At 51.4% G+C, this 23,992-nt stretch overlaps 2 protein-coding genes across 2 annotated transcripts in view; both read right to left on the bottom strand.

The window, feature by feature from the left end:
• Positions 1 to 4,597: 4,597 nt before the first annotated feature.
• On the bottom strand, positions 4,598 to 14,417 carry TBC1D26 (TBC1 domain family member 26). Its single transcript, XM_055366939.2, is given in 15 exon segments — positions 4,598 to 5,134; positions 5,861 to 6,010; positions 6,368 to 6,467; positions 6,912 to 6,977; positions 7,355 to 7,449; positions 8,170 to 8,269; positions 9,243 to 9,291; positions 10,559 to 10,668; positions 11,004 to 11,089; positions 11,092 to 11,110; positions 11,313 to 11,393; positions 11,845 to 11,905; positions 13,712 to 13,794; positions 13,968 to 14,043; positions 14,322 to 14,417. Coding segments are annotated over 14 exon segments (1,425 nt in total). The 5' UTR covers position 14,043; positions 14,322 to 14,417; the 3' UTR covers positions 4,598 to 4,784.
• The window catches only part of ZNF286A (zinc finger protein 286A), a 35,342-nt gene continuing 25,732 nt past the window's right edge, over positions 14,383 to 23,992 (bottom strand). Inside the window, exon 7 of the mRNA XM_055366938.2 lies at positions 14,383 to 14,462. The gene's annotated coding sequence lies outside the window, so the exon portion shown is untranslated. The remainder of the gene's footprint in view (positions 14,463 to 23,992) is intronic.

Genomic DNA, 23,992 nt, shown 5'->3' with positions numbered 1-23,992 from the left:
GGGAAGCGCCCCCTCCACCTGAGCCCGAAATTGTCCCTAACAAACCCCACACCCGCAGGGCTGACGTTTGGGCTCTGGGGTGCTGTGTCCATGAAATGGGCTCCGGGGTGCGGTGTCCATGAAATGGGCACCGCGTGCTTTCCATGCAAAAGACACGAAGTCTGGAGTTTATGAAATTATTGAAGGAAAGCCGCGCCAGTGCCAAGAGATCATGGCCCAGAGCTGGCAGAACTGATCAGACCAATGCTGAGCAAAAGGCCTGAAGAAGACCATCTGGAGGAGCATCCCGAGGGCCTTCCCCAAAGCACCAGATCGCCTTCCTTTGCGAGGCCACAAAGGCGAGAACCTCCAGAAATAGCATGAAACACGGTGACTTGGTGACATCCAAGCCTGCTGCCACCGTGGTTTCCGGGAAGGCAGAATCAAGGCATGAAGTAATCCACGCCAACCACGCTCCTCTGAGGGCTGAGCAAGACATCGATAGTGGGTGAAGGCAAGTGTTTGTCCCAGGAGAGGCCCAGGGTGGTTGGTCCCTTGAAGTCACCCGCCAGTCTGAAGGCCCAGGGGACTTGAGCAATACCAAGAACTGGCCACGGTCAGTAGGGTAAATATTGGCATCTTACCTGCAGAAGGGAGGGATGCAGCGAGCGAGGGCAGAGGCTGCAGTGAGCTGAGATCGCACCACTGCCCTCCAGCCTGGGCGACAAGAGCGAGACTCTGTCTCAAAAAAAAAAAAAAAGAAAGAAAGAAAGAAACAGAAAAGAGGAAGAAAACAAATTTATTGTCTTCAGTGGTTCGAAATAGCAAAAGCTGATTGCCAAATACAGTATGTGAAATAACTCCTGCTTAAATTGTTTAAGAAAGAAATGATATAGGGCGAACGTAATAAATTAGTCTTGTGTGACATATTTTGAGTACCTGAAAATGCTTCTATTTAAAAAAGGAAAAGAAGTTTTGATTCATCTTGGCCAGCATTTAAAACACGAGCATGGCAGACACGGTTCTGCAGCCTCTTCCCAGCGAGGGTCTTCAGTGGCATTTACTGCAGTTGTCAGCTGATGCTGTGTCTCTTCTGGGCCTGGGTAACTTCAGGGACCTCACTGACAGCTTCTCCTCTCCTCAGGCTTCCAGAAAAGTAACAGCCAACCAGGGAAACAGAAATTCTCATTTTAAACAATCTTGACAAATGGTAGAACTTTTACTGGTATTGCTCACATCTCTAGGTTTTTGAGCATTTTTTTACCACAAAGATTAGATTATAAACATTGAGTCTATGTGTTCATGACCCAATTGGCCTCTTTGATACTTGAGTTGTAACACTATTCTGAGGAAGTGAAACTGTTGAAATATATTTATAAATACATGTATTCTTATCTATAATTTATTAACATACATGTTCAAGAAACTGAAATCTTTACATTTTGGCAAACATCAGTGATGACCAGTATAATATTCAATGAAGTAGCTTCTTTAATTTTTAATCTCTTTCAATTTATGGCTCATTTGTTAATTTGTGAACATATTGTGTGTGTGTGTGTGTGTGTGTGTGCGTATGTATGTGTATATATATATATATATATATATATATTTTTTTTTTTTTTTTTTTTTTTTTTTTTACACGGAGTTTTGCTCTTGTTGCCCAGGCTGGAGTGCAATGGCGTGATCTTGGCTCACTGCAACCTTTGCCTCCCAGGTTCAAGCAGTTCTCCTGCCTCAGCCTCCATGTACCACCACGCCTGGCTAATTTTGTATCTTCAGTAGAGACGGAGTTTCTCCATGTTGCTCAGGCTGCTCTCAAACTCCTGACCTCAGGTGATCCACCCACCTTGGCCTCCCAAAGTGCTGGGATTACAGGCGTGAGCCACCACGTCCAGCCTCCTCCACCTATCTTTATCCAGATGCACATAACTGTTATCCTCTGCCTGTCCAGTAATGTATATTAGAATTGTGTTGGTAGAAGGGCTGAGGCAGGGCTTGCTTGTCTGACATAATGTAAAAGAGTCTTGGAACATGCCCTGGGTCCATGGTCTAAAACCCCTCGTGGCCTAGGGAACACCAAGCTTTGTGCCAAAGGGTGGAAGGCTGCCCTGCTGCACTACAATCTAAGCCCAGGGCATAAAACCCCTTGTGGTTTGGAGAGCACCCAGGGCTCGGGGAATAAAACCCCTCGTAGCCTCTGGAATGTGTCCAGACTCGCTGGCCCCTTGCTTCTTGCTCTCCCAAGATCATAAATTGATTGTATCTTGAATTAGAAGAATCTATTCTCCCTTACCTCAAGTAGCAGAGCATATGCTAAACCGTCTCAGCTACGCTTGATGCACTGCTACCTTTCTACCCCCACATCCTCATGTCATCATCTGTCTACCCCCACGTCCGCATGTCCTCACCACCTGCTTCTTTGTTCGATTACCAATAGATAGTGTGGGCTCCCAGAGATCAGAGCCTTTGCAGCCTCCATACTAGCATTGGCCCCCTGGACCCAACCTATGTACTCTTGTCTCATTCCTTTAACTCCGCCAGACTTTGTAGCCCTAACCCCCAAGATCTGGTGTTGGGTCTGCTCACCCAAACAGATTGTCAGAGAAAATAACTTGTTTCTTTAGCTTCACAGGTCCACAAGTTGAAAGTGTACCCCCAGGAGCTGCACTAAATGATTTGTACCCATCTGCACCTGATTTAGAACGTTTAGAAGGTAAGATTTTTGAACTTTAAGTTTATGATGTTTAGGGGCCATTTTGGACTTTGAGGTGATTAGATGATATGATTTAGATAATAATACTTTGGATATGAGCTGATGATGAGATGAAATCTTTGAGAGGGAGTAAATATATTTTGCCTTTAGGGAAAATATGAACATTTGAAATTTAGAGGGAACTGTGTGGTAGGTGATATGAAGATTTCTTCTAAGATTTTCTTCCATGGTAAACAATTACCATGCTGTGGGGAAGGCTGCGTGCCATAGAATGGTGGGCAGCCTCTGGGAGTTGAGAACAACTCTCCACTGACAGGCAAAAAGAAACCAGAATCTTCAGTCCTGTAACTACAGGAACTGAATTCTGACAAAAACCATTGAGCTTGGAAAATGGCCTGAAATAAAATAACAGCCCTGCATCCAACTTGGAAAGGAAAACCTCAAATTCTCTTTGTTTGCAGATGATACAATCTTCTATTTGGAGAAACCTAAAGACTCCACCAGAAAGCTATTAGAATAGTTAAACAAATTTAGTTAAGTTGCAGGATACAAAATTAACATACGAAAATCAGTAGTATTTCTCTATGCCAACAGTGAACAATCTAAAAAAAGAAATTAAGAGAGAAATCCCATTAATAATAGATATAAATAAAACAAAACACTTAGGAATAAACTTAACCAAAGAAGTGAAAGATCTCTACAAAGAAAACTATAAAGCACTGATGCAGGAAATTGAAGAGAACACACACAATTGACATATATTCCATGTTCATAGATCGGAAGAATCAATATTGTTAAAATGTCTATACTACCCAAAGCAATCTACAGATTCAATGCAATCCCTGTCAAAATATCAATGATATTCTTCACAGAAGTAGAAAAAATAATCCAAACAAACCACAAAAGACCCAAAATAGCCAAAGCTACCGTAAGCAAAAGGAACAAAATTGGAGGCATCACATTACCTGACTTCAAGTTGTACTACAGAACTATAGCGATCAAAACAGCAATGGACTGGCATAAAAACAGACACACAGACCAGTGGAAAATAATAAAGAAACCAGGAATAAATCCCCACACCCCTGGGCCCTTTCCTGTCTCCCCTTGTGTTCAGGGGTGGCTGCTGCTCTGAGAACATTAGAACTGGGAAGAGAGACGGAGCCACATGCGTTCTTGGTGGGCATTATCCTACACTTTTGGATCCAAGTTAATCCCCCTTATTCACTGTGGCATTGCCTTTCTAAGCGTTGCCCTGTGACTGCTGCTAAAGAACTTCTCACCGGAGGCAGGCAGTGGCCCTGGGCACTGCCCCTTGCATTAGGTTTTGTGTTTCATGTGCTCTTGTGAATTTACTTTGTTAAAACAAAATATTTCCATCATGGGCTTGGGAATCTCTTCCTTTAGCTCCCAATCTGCTATGAAATTCAGGAAAACATTTTTCCTGTTTCCTAGTAACCTCCTGTGTAGGTGTTGATTGTTTCAAAGTGTGTCTGACCACTGCGGGACCCCCTGGGTGTCCCAGACTCATTCACACCAGTGTATGAAAAATCGCCTGCATTTCTGAGATGCTAGCTGCCCATTCAGTGCTTCACAGGAAGACACATGGGCTTTCCCTCTTCAGGTGCCTGAAGGGAGTGCTTTGAGCTGAGTGGTTTGCTGGCCTCCCTCCAGCCCCAGGGCCCTCCATGGGCCTGGGCTCCCTGGAGGGTCACTACAAACTCCCTGGAGGTTTCCTCTGGCACTAGGACCACTGCAACATATAGACCTGAGTGCTATTGTATTCTGGCTTGGTGTGTATGCTTTTCATTGTGCAAAACTGCTGCTCTTTTGACAATTCAAGTGACTGTTTTGTTTACTATAACCTTGAGAACAAAAATTGTAACAAAAACATTCCCATGACTATGCTGTGGTTGGAGATTTTATTACCAACATATTTACACCTTCCTTTTCCCTCTCATTTTCAGGAGCTGTTTCAGGCCTCCTCCTCCTCCTGTAATAACTTGCAGTCTTTCCTATGTTATAATAAAGCTACATTTTCTTCTGAAAACTGGCAGGTTCTCCCTTCCTAACGCAGGCAGCCGAAGAGAGGGTGTCAGGAGCGAGAGGGTGTCAAGAGCAGCCAGGGCACACCGGCCTGCATGGGGGCATCCCTGGTCCAAGTGAGTGGCCAGAGCTGCAGCCTGGCTTTGTGCCCAAAGTTTTGTCTGGGTGTCAGGAAGGCCATGCACTCACATTTCATCTCTTTTTGTGACTGGTCTGCTGCTGGTTGACCCTCGTTCCTCCTTTTTTGGGCAGGAAGGTGACATCCAGGATTCAGGAGAGCCTTCTGACTTGGGTGTGCATGAAAGTCACCTGAGGCCCTTGACGTGCAGGAATCCTTGCCAGCCTTGGATTGCAAGCCCCAGGCTATGGTATAGCAATGTGCATTTTGTAGCAAGCTCCCTGCGTGATTGGAGAGTCACAAATGGAAAGGAATACTATAATCAGTGGAGAGAAGATGTGCACAGCTATACAAGTGTATGGTTCTGTGACATACCACGAGGTGGGAGTGGATCTTTATGACATCTTCTCCCAGCAACCCCACATATTTCCCTTGCCCTCAGTGGGTCAGGAGTCTCCTGCTTGGCCTCATCTTCGAATCTGAAGCCTCTGAGTTCTGAATAGTTCGGCCCCCTACTTTTTTAGATGCCTCTGTGGCAAACCTTTGTTATCTGACTTTTCTTTTATTTGACAGAGCCTCGCTCTGTCGCCCAGGTTGGAGTGCAGTGGTGTGATCTCGGCTGACTGCAAGTCCTGCCTCCTGGGTTCACGCCATTCTCCTGCCTCAGCCTCCTGAGTAGCTGGGGACTACAGGCGCCCGCTACCACGCCCAGCTAATTTTTTGTACTTTTAGTAGAGACGGGGTTTCACGGTGTTAGCCAGGATTGTCTGGATCTCCTGACCTCGTAATCCACCCACCTGGCCTCCCAAAGTGCTAGGATTACAGGTGTGAGCCACGGCGCCCTGAGGACTGGCAGACCCATCTGACTTTCTTGGAGTAGAGGAGGAAGAGGAGGAAGAAGAGGTGCAGGAGGAAGACCAGGTAGGAGGGCTGGTGGGGCCACGGCACTCCCCACCATTGACTGCCCCAGAGGGTGACTCCAGAGGGGACCTGGTGCTAGAGCCCACCTGGGGGTGGCAGGTCCCAGTGTTTTTTTGTGAGTTCCTTCATAGAGGTTTGAAGGTTCCTGAGGACCGCGTTGTCCTCCAGGGCCCAGCTCTGAGAGAGTCGCTCCTGAAACTCCCAGACAGTGCTCCAGGAAAGCTTCATGAGGTGCTCTAGGGAGAGGGCGGGCATCAGGCCAGGAGGGTTCCCTGGGAGGGGACAGTGCCTGCACCCCATTTCTACCAGGCCCACCTCCCACTGGGTGGTGTCTGGTCCTTTTTGGCCACCCTGGGGTTCAGCTGTGCACAGGAGGCTACAGTTGGGGAAGGCAGGGCAGGGAAGTGCTCACCACACTCCTGATTTTCATCTGGGTCATGTGGGGGATGGACTCAGTGTCATCATGACTTGCCCAGCCCAGCAGGCCGACCCCCCAACCCGGATGGAGCAGGCAGTGTAAGGACACTTCCCTCAGGCCAGCCGGGGTCTGTCCCACATGTTCCCCCAAGCACCCTCGGGCACACGGGACTTACTCCTGTGTATTTTGAATGATGCATACACCATGGCTGTCAGTACCCGCGCACCCTCCAAGATGAACACATCCCACAGTCTCAGGGTGAGCCCGAAGGATTTCTGTGGGGACAGCAAGTGTGGGAGAACCTGGCCTTTCCAAGCTGGGGCCAGTGGCCTGAGTAGAGCCCACTGGGGTTTCAGGCCCCTGGAGTGCTGGGGACCCCTCTCCATGGGATGAGACCCCCAAAAGACTGAGTCAGACAAGGTCCTGTAGCTCCTTGTGAGGGACTCATCTCAACTGCGCTGTGGCTTCTGGAAAGAGGGCTTCCTGAGGACTTGGGCTTCCCTGGGCCCTCGCAAGTTGGGTCCTGCCCCAGTCTGCCCATGAGGCTGGGCCTGAGCCCTGGCCTCTGCCATGGGATGCCCCCTCTTGGGCAGAGCCTGGCTCGTGAGCCCTGCAGGGACCTGCCTGTCCTCCTGGGGGAGCTGGACCCCTGAGCTGAGGGAGCTGGGCACTGCAGGGCAGGAGAGTCCCAGGGCTGGGGTCTCCCTGTGCCTCCTTACCCCATCAAGGAAACACCGGAGGAGCCTCGTCAGCATGGAACCCTCAATGCACAGCCCTTCCTTGCCCTGAAGGGAGGAGCAGACATGCTCAGGGCCCCCTGGGCTGCCCTGAAATCCTCCCACTTCCAGGCCTCTCTGCAGACCTTCCTTAATGGCACAACCCAGGGCGGTGGCCAGGGCTCCAACACCTGCCCCATGCACGGACGCCCGGTGGACACACTTCTTTTAGCCCTGCTCAGCTGCAGCTTGGCCCTGGTCCCAGCGCCTCTGCCTTTGCCAGGGCAGGAAAAGGAAACCCAACGCTGAATCCATGGGGAATCCCCATCCCAGGTCAGGCTGTGGCTGGGACTCAGCCTCTTGCCAGCCCCATGAGGGACTTGAGCCTCCCTTGGCCTATGGGGCCCAGGGCATCTGGTTAGGAGCTGAGGGTGTCATCCACTCACCAGGTGTCTCATGATCTTTGGGAAGGACTTGTGCAGCACCTGCTCCTGGTGCGATAGGAGCCTCTCAAGCCAGGCAGTATTTGGGCTGTAGAATACTGAGAAGCCCCCGACCCACCACCCCATCAGACCCCATGCCCAAAATGTGGAGGCATCAGCTGGAAGAGCTGGGCAGGGCAGGGGACCCCAGACCCCGAGGCCTCCCTCCCTCCCATGTGGTGACCCCAGCATGTAGCCTCAGCCCTGGGGAGGAGGTCCCTGGCTGGAGGCACTGCCTAGCGGCATCCTGGGTCCAGGTGCCAGGAGGGCAGCCTGCATTTGACACCACAAGGCAGGCGCCAGCGGGGAGAAGAGGGTGGGAGCTGGGGGCTATGTGGCTATCTCTTGGATGTGGGGGTCAGGCTGGGGGACATGGGATGGGCAGACACTTCCATCTTGGCTTTGTTGGCCCATCTGTAGGGAGGGAGGGTGGCTGGGAGCACAGCCAGCTGGGAGGCAGGAAGACACTCAGGGAGGTGAGTGGTGCCTGCACAAATTTGGGGCTGGCTTCGGGCGACAGAGGGCAGCCGGGGGGAGGTATCCATGCCCTCTGATGTTAGGGATGAAAGACGTCTGACTTGAGGTGAGGGGGTTCCTGTCCAGACCCAGGCTGCTGTAGGACCTCAGCAGGGACATCCTGGAGGCTCCAAACAAGCTGGGATACAATGCAGGCACCTTGCCTGGAAGTCAGGGTCACCGGCCAGGGTGGCTGTCCCCTGACATGGCTGTGTAAGGCCCCGGGGGCAGCTGTCCACCTACCCGCAGGGAGTGCCTCTCACCAGCAAGCAACTGGGTAAGCGCCCAGAAAGCATCTTTCTCTGGCAGACACAGGAGGAGGATGGCAGTGATGCGGCTCAGGTTCCTGTGGTAGCCCACCTCCTGCAAGAGCCAGAGTCACCGTGGAAGGATGTCACCTAGGAGGACTGAGGCCACCTGGGAGGACTTATGTCACCAGAGGTGGCACAGGTCTTTGGGGACACCTGCCTCAGGCCCCAGGGGATTTGAGGTGCAGCCTCTGCACCCCTCCCCTGGCACTGGACATGAGGACTGAGCAGGTCATGCACAACTCAGTTGACAAGGAGCATGGGGGGACTCCTGCAGCAAGTGTCCAAGCTCACATGGCCCGAAAGGGCACAGTCAGGGATTGTTCATGCTCCCTCCCCTGGGCCAGGCTGGGGAGGCCACTGTGCCAGGCCTGGGGCAGCACCTGTGAACTGCACCTGCCACGAGGGCAGGCGGCGGGGCGCTGACCACCACACAAAAGGTCCTGCAACAGCCCAAGGGCTGCCTGCCAGACATAAGGGGTGGCTGGGTCCTCCATGTGGGCAGCTCATGCAGTCAGCTCAGCAGATCTCCCTGCCTGGAATGGTCTGGAAAGTGGGGGCCAAGCAGGAACAGCCACCTGGGTGACCCCCCTCCCTATCTGCTATGCTCCTATGGGGTTCAGGCAAAGGGGAAATTGGATCCTTGCCAGGCTTCCAGTGAAGAAGAGGCTCCCCCAGGATGCAAACTCATTTCATGACAAGTGCCTGGCCCATCAGGCACCTCAGCAACTTGTCAAACCTGTCTCCTACAAGGACCATCCTGTGTGGGACCCTGCCAAGCTCCTAGTCTTTGGGGCAACACCAGGAGGGGAAGGTCATTTCTTCATCTGAGACGTGGTGATTGGGTCCATGTGACACCAGGAGTCTGGGCTTCAACCCTTTTCTGCCAGCAGCGAGCTGAAGTCCTGCCTACTACGTCCTGGTAGACAAACACTGAATTTTCAAGAAGTTGCAACACCCCCGAGAGACACCCATGCCTGTGAATATGGGCACATGTCCCAGGAATATCGCTGCCCGGGAATACTCACAGGGTTATATGCAGAATAAGCCACGAGGATGTCACATAATTCCTGCTGCCTAGAAAAGAGGGGAAAGAGGGTTTTGGTTTTTTTTGTGCAGACGCTATCAATTTCATTTTGTCTACAAACCCAAATAACGAACACAATTCTGGGTTCAGATGATCCCCCCAAATAAGCAGTGAGCTCTTTAGGACACCTGAGTTTTTAGGAATTTTTTTTCAGTAAAATCCACATTCCTTGCAATGCAATGTCGTAGGTGTACAGTTGGATCAGTGATCATTTTTCACTCTGGTTGATTTTTTCTTCCCTTTTTTCTCAGTTTGCACACACAGAAGTCCAGTCTTTGGGACGTGCAGTTCCATGGTTCTGAACTAATGTGCAGAGCCTCCAGTCCACCACTGCAGCCCCTCCCAGAGCGGCTCCTTCATCTTCCAAGTCCCCAGCATGTCCCCTTTGCAGCCAACGTCTCCTGGCTCTGTCAGTCCCTGGCCATCCTGATCTGTTCTCTGTCTCTATGGTTTGCCCTTTCCCAGAATGGCCAATGAATTGGAATCCCATGGTGGTAGCCTGTTGGGTCTGGCGTCATTCCCTCAGCAATACTCATCTAAGATCCACCCATGTTCCTGCGGGCATTGGGGGTTCGTTCCTTTTCCTCACTGAGTCGCCTCTGTCTGAAGAGTGGAACCCCCTTCCTCCCTAGTTCCCATGTTGAAGATCATCTCCGTAGCCTCCGGGTGTGAGTTACAATCAATCAAGCGGTGAACGTCACATGCGGGTTTTACTTGGACGTCAGTTTTCAAATCAGTGTGGCCAATATCTGTCACACTTTGGGGATGTGTGGTACGAGGCCACTGAGCTTTGTGAGCCACAGCCCATGTGACTTACAAAATGGCTGTGCCCTGTCACGTTCCCACCAGCCATGGATGAGAGTTTCCAGGGCCCCGCATCCTTTCTAGTATTTTGGGCAGTCAGTGTTGCCTGGGAAGGCTCCCAAGCCCTGCCATCGTGCCACCTTCCCATGGGTCCCTATCCTGGATAGTTGTGGGTCATGGAGAGCACTTTTCACCATCTGCATGACTCTTTTTTTTTCTGCCTTCCGTCTCCTTGGGAGTCACCTGGGTTCTGGCCCTACATGTCCCAGCCTGGCCCAGGGCTTAGAGCCGGGAGGTGCTCAGTCCATGGTGCCGGCTGCTCCCTGGGCCAGGAGAGCCCTTGGTGGCTCTGTCACCTCTCCTGGGTGACCCTGGCCTCTGCCCTGGGGACAACCTCATTCCTCTGGATTGCCCCATCTTCCCTGGGACCCCTGCAAGCCCCATTGGCCTTACTTGACTCCGAATCTTTGTATGAACATCATGTGTTTCTGCAGGGTGTGGCTGACATCTAGCTGGATGCAGTGGATGATTCTGGAGGACCTCTTGCCCTTCTCCTTCATGACCTGTAGGGCGGGGCCAAGAGGAGGAAGCAGCCTCAGAACAGACAAAAGACTCCCTGCCCCAAACGGCAGTCATCCCACAGTCAGCACTTCTGGAAGGAACGAAGGAAGGTTTCCTTCTGCAGAAAGCTCCTTTTTACCTTGTTTCTGATGCCAGGGAGGGTCAGCAGAGCCCAGCGCACCTGTGGTGCCTGAGTTACCATCTATGCCCAGGATGTGCGTCTGACCACAGCCCCCACCCCCAACCCAGGCTCAACGTTCCCTCCAGCTGGAGTCCTGGGCTCCTGATACAGTCTAGCTTGTTTGTACTGCCCTAGCTGAGTGTGGGAGGGACTTACCTTATATTTGCCTGGGTTCTGGGACTTGATTCTGTCAATATCTAGCAAAAGTGACCACGCCCGGCCCCGCACCGCCAGGGGAATGACTTGTATACTCTTTGAGACAGCTACAGACAGAAGAACACTCCAGTGAGAAAGGACATGGGGCGACCCCGCAGAGGAAAGCTGGCGAATAGGCCTGCAGTCCTATGGCAAGGATGGGGTACCACCCACCCACTGAGAGGCAGACGGTGCCAGGTCACAACCATGGGTGCCTGTCTCCTGGCTCTGCAGAGAGCAGTCACGCGGGCCACTTCCTCCCCATGTTACCTTCTTGGTGCTCCTATATTTTGTCCAGTCTGCAAGCATCTTTTGCCACTTGTTGGTACGTTTACTTTCCTTGCGTCTTTGCTGTCAAATGAGCCATGATGGAGTTAGCGGAGCTGCCAGGCATCTGACAGTGGCCCGTGGATGCTGGGTCCAGGGCTTTGGGGCCCTGAAGGGACCCAACCTGAAGAAGCCAGGAAAGGGCAGGCCCCAGGGGCTGAGACCCTCTGAAGGAACTGGAGCTGGTAGTCTGGACTGGTGATGCCAGGACATGCCATCCTCAGGCCATAAATGCCCCAAGTTTGGTCAGGTCCAGCCTTCAGCTGGGGTCTTGGTTCAAACAGGTAGTGGACTCTGAGCCAGGACTGTAGTTCTTGGTTTGGGTTTTGGTCAAGCCCTCATGGGAACAGAGTCCAGCAGGAAAGGCCACCCCTCCCAGTGACAGCCGTGGCCCACTCACCACCACACAGGCCCACAGGCCACCCCCTCTGCCTTACCGACCACCCGATTCCCAGTCCCTGAAGCAGCCTCCCACGCAGCAGGCACAGGCTCTTATCTTCACCTCCAGGGCACTGACGCGGGGCAGCTCCATCTCACTGTAAGGCAACCCAGGCAGAGCTGAGGACCTGACCAGGCCAGGAGCCATCCCTCTCCCTGAGAGGGCCCCAGGGAAGGACCAGCCTATCCCCATCCACCCTAAGTCTCAGCCTGGGACAAGGCACAGAGAAGGAAGGCAAGGGCCTCCCTGCGGATCTGACACTAGCAAGGCACTGGGACCTTGGAGAAGAGGGAGCTCAAGGCTGGCCCTGGGTGGGGGGGACACTTGAAGCCCGTGGGGTGCCTTGGGCTGCACAACGGTGCTGCTCCTCCTGGGCTGGAGGTGACACCCTCTGTGGATGCTAAGAAAGTCCAGTTCTGAGATGGGATGGGTGCCACCCAGGGTGGGTGGCCAAGCCCTGACTAACAGCAGTACCTCAGGAGTGACCACATCACCCACCAGAGTCCAGGGAGCCTGGCCTGAGAGCTGCCCAGTGCCCTGAGGATGCACCTGGAGCCCATCCCATCTGACACTCCCCATGGGCCTTGCAAGGTCTGACCTCCCAGCGTGCACCTGCCTCTCCCTGCATCCTGGCTGCTCACCCTGCCTGCTCCCCATCTTCCTCCATCCTGCCCAGCCCAGACACTATGACCCTCTCTCCGCCACCCTGGCCCTTCTGTGACCCTTGTCCTTTCAGAACCTCTGAGTGAGACCTCCCAGATCCGTCCACACCCATGCCTTGGCCACTCTCTGACTGGGCTGCCCAGCACTGCTGGGGAGACATCCAGGGCAACAAGGATGACCAAGGGCCCTGCAGGCAGAGGGGCTGGCCCCAGCACTCCTGCTCCAGCCTCAGCTGGCTCTCAGGGTCATTGGCCTTCAGCCCTGAGCCTCCTCCCAGCCACTGCAAAAACCAGGACATGGGATGCTTGGCTGTCCTCCCCTACTGTCCTGCCTGCCCTGACTTGGCCCCTCCATCCACCCTGTGCAGTGCTGACTGAGCCAGCGGGAAGCAGAATCTCTGGAGGGCCATGCAGAGCCTTGGGGACTGATCAAGTTCCCCCACTGAGGGGTCCCAGGTGAGCCACTGTTCCCTGCCCACCCCATCTGTTGTCCTCCCCAGGCTGTCAGCTCCACCCGGGTCTGGCTTGGTTCAGGTGCCTTCCAGAAGTGGCAGGTCTCAGGGGCTCACCCTACCCCCCTCCCCCAGGCTTCTCCCTCTCTCCATCCTGTGAGTCCTGAGGGGCCGGCTTCAGGCTGGGCTCCCATTACCAGGCCCAGGTCCCTTCCCTGCACCACTCCCGGGGCCTTCAGTTGCATGCTCTGTTGTCCCCCTGGCCTCAGTGAGAAGCCCAGGCCAGGGCCCTGCCCTTCTTCTTCCACAACCTACCAGGGCCAGGGCCAAGGCCCTCACTGTCCCTATGCCCCTTCCTCATGGCTGAGCCCCCTGAGCCCTCAGAGATCTGCTATACAACTGCCCAGAGGCCAGGCCAGGTGCCCTCTTGCCCTGTGGCCACAACCCTCAGATCTCACCAAGGCAGGCCCCAAGGGAACAGGGCCAGATCCTCAGGCTGCCCCTCCTCTCCAGCTTACTTGGAGACCACAGTGCTGAGAGCCCACGGGCCTGCTCTAGTCCCCTCTCTGTCCCTACCCCCTCTCCCGAGCTCCCTAAATGTGTCATGAGGCTGTGCCCTAACCCTGACCACAGGCTGGACCGACAGGAGAGCCTGGGAGGAGTTCTGACCCTGGAGAGGAGGTTGGCCCAGCCAGGGAGACATGTCCTGCTTCAGAGAGGCCTTTCTAAAAACAAAACCCATCCCTGAGGTGAGATTGGTGGCTGGGGTCGGGGGGACAGAGGACTTACTGCACAATCCCGAGGTTATTGGTGTATTTTCCGACATCAACCTGCTCATGCCCCAAGTCCGCTGCTGCCCCAGCTCGGTGTCCCTGAAACCCAGAGGAGGCCAGGATAGTGGGGGTAAGGTGAGAGGTGGGGGAGGCCCAGGGAGGTGGGCAGCCCCTCCCCACCCTGTGATCTTAGGAAGCCCAGGACCCTGTGACCAGGGCACAGTGGGAGAGGCGAGGCCCTGCCTCCCTCGAGGGAGCGGCCTAACTTGTACCTGCTCATACTTAGTAATGATGATATTGCCTTGCCCCTGGGGAGGCAGGTTATCCGGGTCCTCATCCATCTCCATCCTGCAAGACAAAGTCATCCCAAGGCTCTCCCGCACCCAAGAGCTCCAGAGAACAGCCAAACCACACGCACTGCACTCCCAGACACACTCCAGTCTGGTGAGCCCCATTCCACTACCCCTCCCAGATGACAAGGGGCCAGACTCAGTGGCCCCACTCCTGACTGGATCTCTGAAGTCCTTGCCTCCAACCAGTGGTGGGCTCCTTCCTGAGGATTTGAGCACACGGGGACCTGGACAGAGAGGCCTATTGTCCCCGAACACCCCAAGGCAGACACACACCTGCCCTGGCAGGACAAACGGCGTCCACTTGCTGAGGGTGAAGTCCCCACGATGGGCTGTTCTCGGCACCTGGAGGCAGGTGGAGTCAGGGACTGGATGTCTCTATAGGATCGTTCAGGGACCAGGAATATAATCAGTTTTCTGTAGGAAGCAAGACATCTGGTGACTGCTCCGTTCTACCCCAATTCTCACTCACTCTGGCCAGTGAAGCCGCTTCAGGAACAATGCCAGCCAAGCAGTTTGGTTTGGGGAAAAGATGATCTATTCACTCCAGAGCAGCCTCTGTGCTCATGGAGACCCCGTCGCAGGTCGAGGACGGTGGACACCACAATTCCCAGCTGTCAATACAGGAGGGGGCTTTGTTTTCCTGGGTCACCAAGAAAGAACGAGAGAACGCTGGGGCCTTAGTCCTAGAGAACACCTGGGGGAACCATCCCCCCCCAGGAATACTCGGGGCAAATGGAAGGCAAGGCCTCTAGAGGACCAGACAGAGAGAATGGGACGCTGAAGGAGGGTTCCAGTCCCCAAGCCTCTTTGACCAGGAGAGACGATTGTCACCCTCCAGGCAGCCCTCCAGGGCTCCTTCATTTTCCACAACAGCCTGAGGGCAGAGGGCTCCCCACCCCACTCCTAGATGAAGGACCCCATGTGTCCAGTGGGTCCCACAGCAACCATCAGTGATCGCACTTTAAGTCTGAGTTGGTGAGACCTCCTCCTGTGGGGACCAAGCTTAGGGCACAGACTTGGACCAAGAATTTCACCCTCCACCCCACCCACAGGGGCTCTGTCCCAGTGGCTCTTCCAGGACCAGACCCTGCCTCATTGAATTCCAGAACTCAAGGAAGATTTGGAATCTAGGGTAGAGAGGCCTCAGCGGTCAAAGCTCAAGTCCAGCATGGCAAAGGGTAGGGCTGAGTGCACGGCCCGGGTCACATCTGGGTCTCTGGGCCAGTCACCGCCTCTCTGACTCTACACATCTCACCTGTGGAATGGCTACATTTGGGGACAGCACCCATCGCCACAGAGTCTCTGTGAGGACAAAGGAGAGGATGGTCCATGCAGTCAGTGCAGAACATGCACCCGGTGAGTGCTCAGGGGTGACCCTCCTTGGCATCTGCCCAGAGGTCACTCACCTGAGTCTGCTCAGGCTGCTGTGTCTCTCACTTAGAAAAGTCGTTCATGCACCACAGAACCAGACACCTGTGTGTGTCTTATGTGCAAGTGCCGCACAACACAGAGGTGAGTGGGTGGGCAGGTGGGCGGTCACTCAGCACCAGTGACATTTTGAGGTCATGGCACCCATCATAATGGGCCATTGCCCAGGTCAAGAGGGCCCAGAGTCGGTGTCCTCCAGCCCCTAAGGTGTCAAAATGTGTTTGTGCAGGTGAGCATGTACGTTTATGTGGGTGAACGTGTGTGCACGAGTAGCGTCTCTGGCCAGGGCTGGCTGTCCCACTTACATGTGCACCCAAGTGCTCATCAAGTCTTAATCAGCGTCACCTTCCCTTGAGGCCTGTGGCCAGCATCAGAGCATCCATGGGTCCTCCCCAACCGCAGAACTCCCGACACGGGGCAGTCCTGAAGATGCAGATGGGGGCTAGGGGGTAGAGGGCACAGGACAGGGCCCCTCATTAGGAGGAACTCAGCTAGACTGTAAAATGCTGGGTGTGAGTGGCAAGGTCGGATTCCACACATTTTTTCACCTCCTCCTCCCAGTAACCTTCCAGGGTGCCATGACTCATTTCTGCTACGGATGGAGGCAAGGAGGCTCTAAGGACAAACCCCGTGCCTGAGGTCACCAAGCAACCATCTCGCCAGGCCCCCACTAACCAGACCCCTGCCGGCCAGGCTTTCACTGACCGTTTCCCAGTGACCAGGCCTTCTGACTAGGTCCTCATTGATCAGGCCCCTGATGACCAGGCTCCAACTGACCATGTCCCCACTGACCAGTTTTTCACTGACTAAGCCCCAGTGGCCAAGCCTCTGCTGACCAGGCCCCTGATGACCAATTCCCCACTGACCATGTCCTCGCTGACGAGTCCCCCAGTGACCAGGCCTTCCTGACCAGGTCCCCACTGTCCAAGTCCTCCCTGCCCAGGCCCCAGAGTAGCAGTGTTCAAGGTCCTCTACCATGCCCATAGGCAGAGGGCTCCCTACCCCCAGACAAGGGACTCCATGTGTCCAGTGGGTCCCACGGAGACCCTCAGTGACCGCACGTGAAGTCTGAGTTGGTGAGACCTCCTCCTGCGGACACCCAGCTTAGGACACAGACTTGGACCGAGCACCCACCTCCCTCCACCACACCCATAGGAGTTCCATCCCAGTGGCTCTTTCAGGGCCAGACTCTGCCCCATCAGGGGCCAGAAAACCCTGGGCAGATTTGGAATCTAGGGCCACAGAGACCAGGGCATGCACAGGGCAGGGCTGAGAGCACAGCCCAGGATCACATCTGGGTCTCCTGGCCAGTCACCTCCTCTCTGACCCTAGACATCTCACTTGTGGAATGGGTACATTCGGGGACAGCACCCACCCCACAGAGTCCACCAGGTCAGTGCAGAACAGGCACCTGGTGAGTGCTCAGGGATGACCCTCCTCGGCACCTGCCCAGAGGCTAGCACTGCCCACCAGGTAATGACTGTACCCAGGTCAGCAGGGAAGGAACAGAGCAGGTCACACTCACCTGAGTCAGTTGAGTCAGTTGTGTCTCTCACTTAGCAAAACTTCCTTTTCTCAGAACCAGACACCTCTATGTCTTATCTCTAAGAGCTCCAGACATAGAGACGGCAAGCGGACAGGTGGGCGAGTGCTCAGCACCAGTGACATTGTGAGGTCATGACACCCATCACAACGGGCCCCTGCCTGGGTCAGCCGGGACCACAGTCAGCACCCTCCACCCCTTGAAGTGTCAACGTGCGTGTGTGCAGTGTTTGTGCATGTAAGCATGCACGTGTATGTGGGTGAACACATGTGTGCATGCGTTTGTCACTGCTCTGGCTAGGCCCGGCTGCCCCACTCATATGTGCACCCAGGACACTGTGTCACCCTTGTCACTTTCTCCCCCCTCGGGACCCATGGCCATCATCAGAGCATCCACGGGTGCTCCCTAAACTCAGACCTCCCCATCCAGGGCATTCCTGGGATTGCAGATGGAAGATAGGGGGCAGAAGGTTGAGGGTTGGGGGCAAAAGGCAAAGGGCAGGTCCCCTCCCCAGCAGGGGACTCAGCTAGGCTGTAAAGTGCTAGATCTGTTTGGCAGGGCTGGATTCCACACACCTGCTCACCTCCTCTTCCCAGCAGCCCTCCGGAGTGCCATGACTCGTTCCCACTACAGATGGCGGCAAGGAGGCTCCAAGGACAAACCCTGCCTGAAGTCACCTAGCCGCCACCTGGCCAGGCTTCTGCCAGCCAGACCCCCACTGACCAGGCCCCCACTGACCAGGCCTTCACTGACCACGTTCCCACTGACCCCACTGAGCAGAACCCTGAGCCGCGGTGCTCAATGTCCCCTGCCAATGACTCCTCTCAGTCCACAGACCTCCCCTCCCCGCATCAGCACCCTCAGGCCATCCCCTGGGGGTCTTCTCGGGTCAAGGCCCCCAATCCAGGACACAGGGAGGGACAGTCAGCCTCAGGCTCTGGGTGCCCAGCTTCATGCTCGCCCCCAAAAGCCCTCTGCGCTCACCTCAAAGGGGGCAGTGAGGTGGCCTGGCACTGCCTGGACATGATGTCTCGGCCTATTCCTGAGCCACAGAGCCAGAGGAACGGGGGGATGTTTGTCAGACCAGGCACCCCGTTTTGCTGGGTCTCCCAGGGTTCTTCCTGCAGAGGCTGGATCCAGAGGCGCAGCACCGAGGCTGCCGGGTGACCGGCCCAGAACCCTCGAGACTGGGCTGGGGACCACATGAGAACTGTCCCCAGATGGCCAGAAGACCCTTTGCTAATTTCCTGGTACCTCATTTCCCACCAGCTACCCTTGCCCCACCAGGAATCCCCTTCTGGCAGAGTCAATGAGGAGAGGAAGATGGTCACAGAATCCATGGAAAGAAAGAAAACAAAATGACAATGGAACATCATCTATTTCCTGTCCATCTGAAAGGAAAGCCTAAGGAAGTCTATTGGGTTCCATCACCCTGAGGGCCCCGAGGATGGCATCACACAGTGCAATACCCAATGGCAGGGGCGGTGCAGACGTCATCGAGAGCACACCTGGGGTCGTCTAGGGTCATGGACCTGGCCACAGAGCAGAAACTGGGTCAACAGGAGTGCACACATGCACACATGTGCACACTCACACACTGGAATAAAATGAATTTTGTAGCAAGTGCCCACGTGCGCGTGGGAGCGCGCACACACACACACACACACTTGTTGCTGATCTGCTGACTTACCTCACTGCCATGAAACAGCAGCTAAGCCTGTAATTGCTCTGCCTTTCCTTGGATTTTTCCTTTAGTTTCTCTGACTGCTGGGTTACTGGCCTGTGTTTAGCTTCATGAACATGGGTTTCACTTTATTTTTATGGGGTTCCAGCTCTTGCTCATGGAATCCCTCCCTGCCTGTTCTGCAGTCTTCCCTTGTTTACTGCCTGTGGACTTCAAGTATCAGACACAGAGAAAGATTTGTAGATACTGTTTACTCAGCCCCCACAATTTCCATAGCAGGTCTCTTAATTCCCATCACCTCCAGGGAGGGTCATTGCTGGGATCCTAGGAATCAAGTGCCTTGTCTTGATGGCCACAGTGGTAACCATAATAGTCAGTTTTTCCCTCTGTGCAATTCTGGAACATAAAAATCTTCTCTGGTAACAAGACTACAGAAAGCAATGAAAGCAACACTAAACTGGGAATTTGCTGGCCTGTGTTTCTAAGAAATTTAATGTTTTTACATAAATAATGAAGAAGAAATGACTTTTCTAAAGTTCCTGTCATTTATGCCATGGATTGGACTCTTCTGTGAAAGCAGTTTCATTGATGGATGTGGATAATTAGCTTAACTTCAAGTAAAAGATTAGACAGCAAATTAACTGTGCTTTTTTACACTCAAACATAACATAACTGTGCTTTTTTACACTCAAACAAAACATAACTGTGCTTTTTTACACTCAAATGACATTAATCAGACAGTTTTGGATCTCTAGAAATACATATTAGAACATGTAAGTTCTATATTGAAATACGCAAGTTTGGAATCCTTCAGGTGACTTATTTTTCATCAACTAGAAATAATATTAAAATTGCAAAGATTTATTGTGATTTATATTATTTGTCCTAATGGAAAAAGGAATTCAAATATGTTTATTAAAGTATAATATACACAGGAATCCTATTATTCTACTACTCAGTGATTTATCACAAAGAGGACACATGCTTGGAGCTACCACACAGTCCAAGAAAATGAAATAAAAATAACAATCTGGAAATCCCTCTCCTGAAGGTCTGCTCCCTAACCACTGCCCACCTGTTTTGTCAAAGCAGTCACCTGGTTTTTAGCAGCCCCAATTAGTGTTGTCTGTTTCATAAATGGAAGCATGGAGGGCCATTCAGTAGGAATGGTTTTGTGTGTGGCTTCTTTGGCCCAGCATTACATTTGTGACACTCCTTCAGGTGGTTTCATGAAGCAGTTCATTTTTTTTTTTTTTTTTTGAGATGGAGTTTCGCTCTGTCGGCCAGGCTGGAGTGCAGTGATGCGATCTCGGCTCACTGCAAGCTCTGCCTCCCGGGTTCACACCATTCTCCTGCCTCAGCCTCCCGAGTAGCTGGGACTTACAGGCGCTTGCCACCATGCCCAGCTAATTTTTTTGTATTTGTAGCACAGATGAGGTTTCACTGTGTTAGCCAGGATGGTCTCAATCTCCTGACCTAGTGATCCGTCCGCCTCAGCCTCCCAAAGTGCTGGGATTACAGGCGTGAGCCACCGTGCCCGGCCCAAGCAGTTCATTTCTTTTCCCTGCTCGGTGGTGCTCTGCATGAATATGGCACATCTATCAATTCTACTGTTGATGGACATTGGTTTGTTTCCATTTTGGGACTACTAGCAATAAAGCCACTATGAACATTCTTGTTAATTTCTTTTGGTACACATGTATAGATATTTTAGTTAAGTACAGCCCTACAAATAAAATAGCTTGGTCATGGTAACTGCATATGTTCAAATGCAACGCATGTCACTAAAAATGTCAGCTAGGAGGAAAAGCTCAAGAGCTGTATTGTACAACATGTTGACTACAGTTAATAACAATGTGGTAATACTTGAAATTGTTGAGACAGCAGATTTTAAATGTTCTCACCACACACACAAAAAAGATAAGTATCTGAGGTAACTGATATGCTAGGTAGCTTGATTTAGCCATTCTACAATGTCTGTCTGTTGCTATACATATATATACACAGATTTAGCTATTCTACAATGTGTGTGTGTGTGTGTGTAAAATGTGGTATAGCACAAATACATACAATTTATCAATTAAATTTTAATTCCAAAGATTTTTTTGACTAATATATAACCCAACCACAAGTTTGAGAGTTCTAATTAGATGTCCTTTCCAACACCTGATTTTGTCAGTCTTCCTTTTATATATTCTGGTTAGTGGATAATGTTATTTCGTTTTCATTTATTTTGGTCTTCTGATTATTAAAAGGCCTGATACCACTTTCATAAATGTTTATTGAAAATGTATATAATCAGGCTGGGCACGGTGGCTCATGCTTGTAATCCCAGTACTTTGGGGGGCCGAGGTGGGCGGATCTCTTGAGGTCCGGAGTTCGAGACCAGCCTGGCTAACATGATGAAACCCCGTCTCTACTAAAAATACAAAAAAAAATTAGCTCGCCATGGTGGCAGGCGCCTGTAATCCCAGCTACTCGGGAGGTTGAGGTGGGAGAATTGCTGGAAACCGGGAGGCAGATGTTGCAGTGAGCCAAGAACGTGCCACTGCACTCCAGCGCGGGGGACAAGAGCGAAACTCGCGTGGTGGTGCGTACGCCTGTAATCCCAGCTACTCAGGAGGCTGAGGCAAGAGAATCGCTTGAACCCGGGAGGCAGAGGTTGCAGTGAGCCGAGATTGCGCCATTGCACTCCAGCCTGTGCTTCAAGAGCGAAACTCCGTCTCAAAAAAACAACAAAAAAAGAAAATGTATGTAATCATATTTTCAGGGGTCTATGCAATTTTTTATACTTTTTCCAATGTGGTTATCAATCTTTCTAAATGATCTTCGAGAAGTTTTTAAAAATAAAATCTTGACATAAATTTTTGGGATTTTGTCAGTTAAAGGTGGAAATATCTTCTCTTTAAGAAAGAGCTTGGTTGGGCGTGGTGGCTCACGCCTGTAATCCCAGCATTTTGGGAGGCCGAGGCAGGCTGATCACGAGGTCAGATCGAGACCATCGTGGCTAACACGGTGAAACTCCATCTCTACTAAAAACTACAGAAAAAATTAGCCAGGCATGGTGGCGGGCGCCTGCAGACACAGCTACAGGCTGAGACAGGGGGCAGGAGAGGAGGCTGAGACAGGAGAATGACGTGAGCCCGGGAGGCGGAGCTTGCAGTGAGCGGAGATCGCACTCCAGCCTGGGCGACAGAGCCAGACTCAGTCTCAAAAAAAAAAAAAAAAAGAAAGAAAGAAAAGGAAAAAACAAAGAGCTTATTAGGCCAGGCACGGTGGCTCACGCCTGTAATCCTAGCACTTTGGGAGGCTGAGGCTGGCGGATCACGAGGGCAGGAGATTGAGACCATCCTGGCTAACATGGTGAAACCCTGTCTCTACTAAAAATACAAAAAATCAGCCGGGCGTGGTAGCGGGCGCCTGTACTCGCAGCTACTAGGGAGGCTGAGGCAGGAGAATCGCTTGAACCCAGGAGTTGGAGGTTGCAGTGAGCCGAGATGGCGCCACTGCACTCCAGCCTGGACTACAGAGCAAGACTCCGTCTCAAAAAATAAATAAATAAATAAAATAAAATAAAAAGAGCTTATTAATGGATAATCATTGGAGATGTTAAGTTTTAGGTAAGATAGAAAAAAGGGTCTTTTAACATAGTTGTATTATATATATTTTTGCCTTGTATTTTCATGTTACAGAATGGGTCTAACTTTGGGTCAATATATGTGTTCACTTAATTTTTTTCTACATTTGGAAGTAACCTGAAAATTACACAAAGACTGCAATAGAATTACAAAGGATAGCCAGGTTCCTCTTAGACTGACACACAGTTAACGTTTAATCCTGCTTGTTTTATCACTTGCTCTTTCTATATACAAATTTTTCTCGAATCATTTCAATTTCATACATTACTCTTCTTTACCTCTAAATACTTCAATATGCATTTCTCAATAATGAGGATATTATTAATACTTTACACAACCATGATACAGTTATCAACTGCAGTAAATTTAACATCAATACATTACTTTTATCTATTCTATTGCTTGTATTCCAGTTTTGAAAAATTGAACCAATAATGTCTTTAGGAGATTTTCTCTCACACAAGACCTAGTCAAAGATCCTGTATTGTATTTGGTTGTCATGATGCTTTAGTCTCTTTTAATTTGGAAGTTATTCAGCTTTTCCTTGTCTTATGTGACATTAATATTTTTGAAGAATGCAGTCCTTTTAATAGTCCTCATTTTGGAGTTTGTCAAATATTTCCTCATGATTAGATTCCCGTTATGCATTCCCAGCCAGAATAGTACACACGTTATGCTGTGTCCTTCTCATGGTATCACATCTGAGGCACAGAATGGCCATGTGCCGCTTACTCATATTAATTTTGATCATGTAATCAAAGTTTTTGCCAGTTCTTCCACTGTATAGTTATTTTTTGCCTTGCAATTGCTAATCATAACAAGCAATCTCTGGAAAAGATACTTCAATTCTATGCAAATATCCTGTTCCTCATCAAAATTTCCCCTTAGATTTAGCATCCATTGATTCTTGCTTGAATCAGTCTTTACTGTTATGGCTACAAAATGATAGTTTTCCAGCTCCAACATTCCCTTCGCATTTACCCATTGGCATAGGATATTCTGCGGTAAGCAAGTGTCCTCTGTTATCGCTCATTTATTTACTTATTATCAATGTCAACTCATGGACTACTACTTTTTCAATGGTTTACAAGTCAACATTTTCTTGTTTTGCTGCTCATATTGTTCCGGATTTAGTCAGTGAGGGCTACTTCCTGTGTCTTTGTGACCTACCCTCATCATTTTTTTGAGTGCTACTTTTTTTTTTCTAGAATAAGATGTTCCAGGATCTTCTTGGAGTTTCCTTCCCTCAGACCTGCAATCAGCCATTTTTCTGAGGATCCTTAGTTCCTTTTAGCAGAGAACAGTGTCAGAAACCAAGATCTGGGCTCATTGAAACTGAGATGTCATTGCTTTTAGCCCGTTTCAGTAGACAGAGCTAGGAAATGTGTGTGCTAAGAAGGTATAAAAGGGACGTGTGGTTGCAGGAGGTCATTTTATGTGTGTTTGTGAGTTTTGCTCATCTGCTAAGTTGCCTGTCTAATGTAGAGTTCTGATTATCTACATCCCAGTTAATTTCTTTGGTTAGCAAATTTGTGATTAATATGAGTGCCTGGGAGGCTGTATGAAAACAATAGTGGCAACGAAACTGTGCAGAAAAGTTAACATAGCAAGTCCGAGCCTGCTATCTTTAGAAAGGCTTGCCTGCAAGGTT

The sequence above is a fragment of the Gorilla gorilla genome, chromosome 19 (genome assembly GCF_029281585.2).
Source record: "Gorilla gorilla gorilla isolate KB3781 chromosome 19, NHGRI_mGorGor1-v2.1_pri, whole genome shotgun sequence".
Lineage (NCBI taxonomy): Eukaryota > Metazoa > Chordata > Mammalia > Primates > Hominidae > Gorilla > Gorilla gorilla.
Note: the sequence above shows the minus strand (reverse complement) of the source record. Positions and strands in the feature narration are given on the sequence as shown.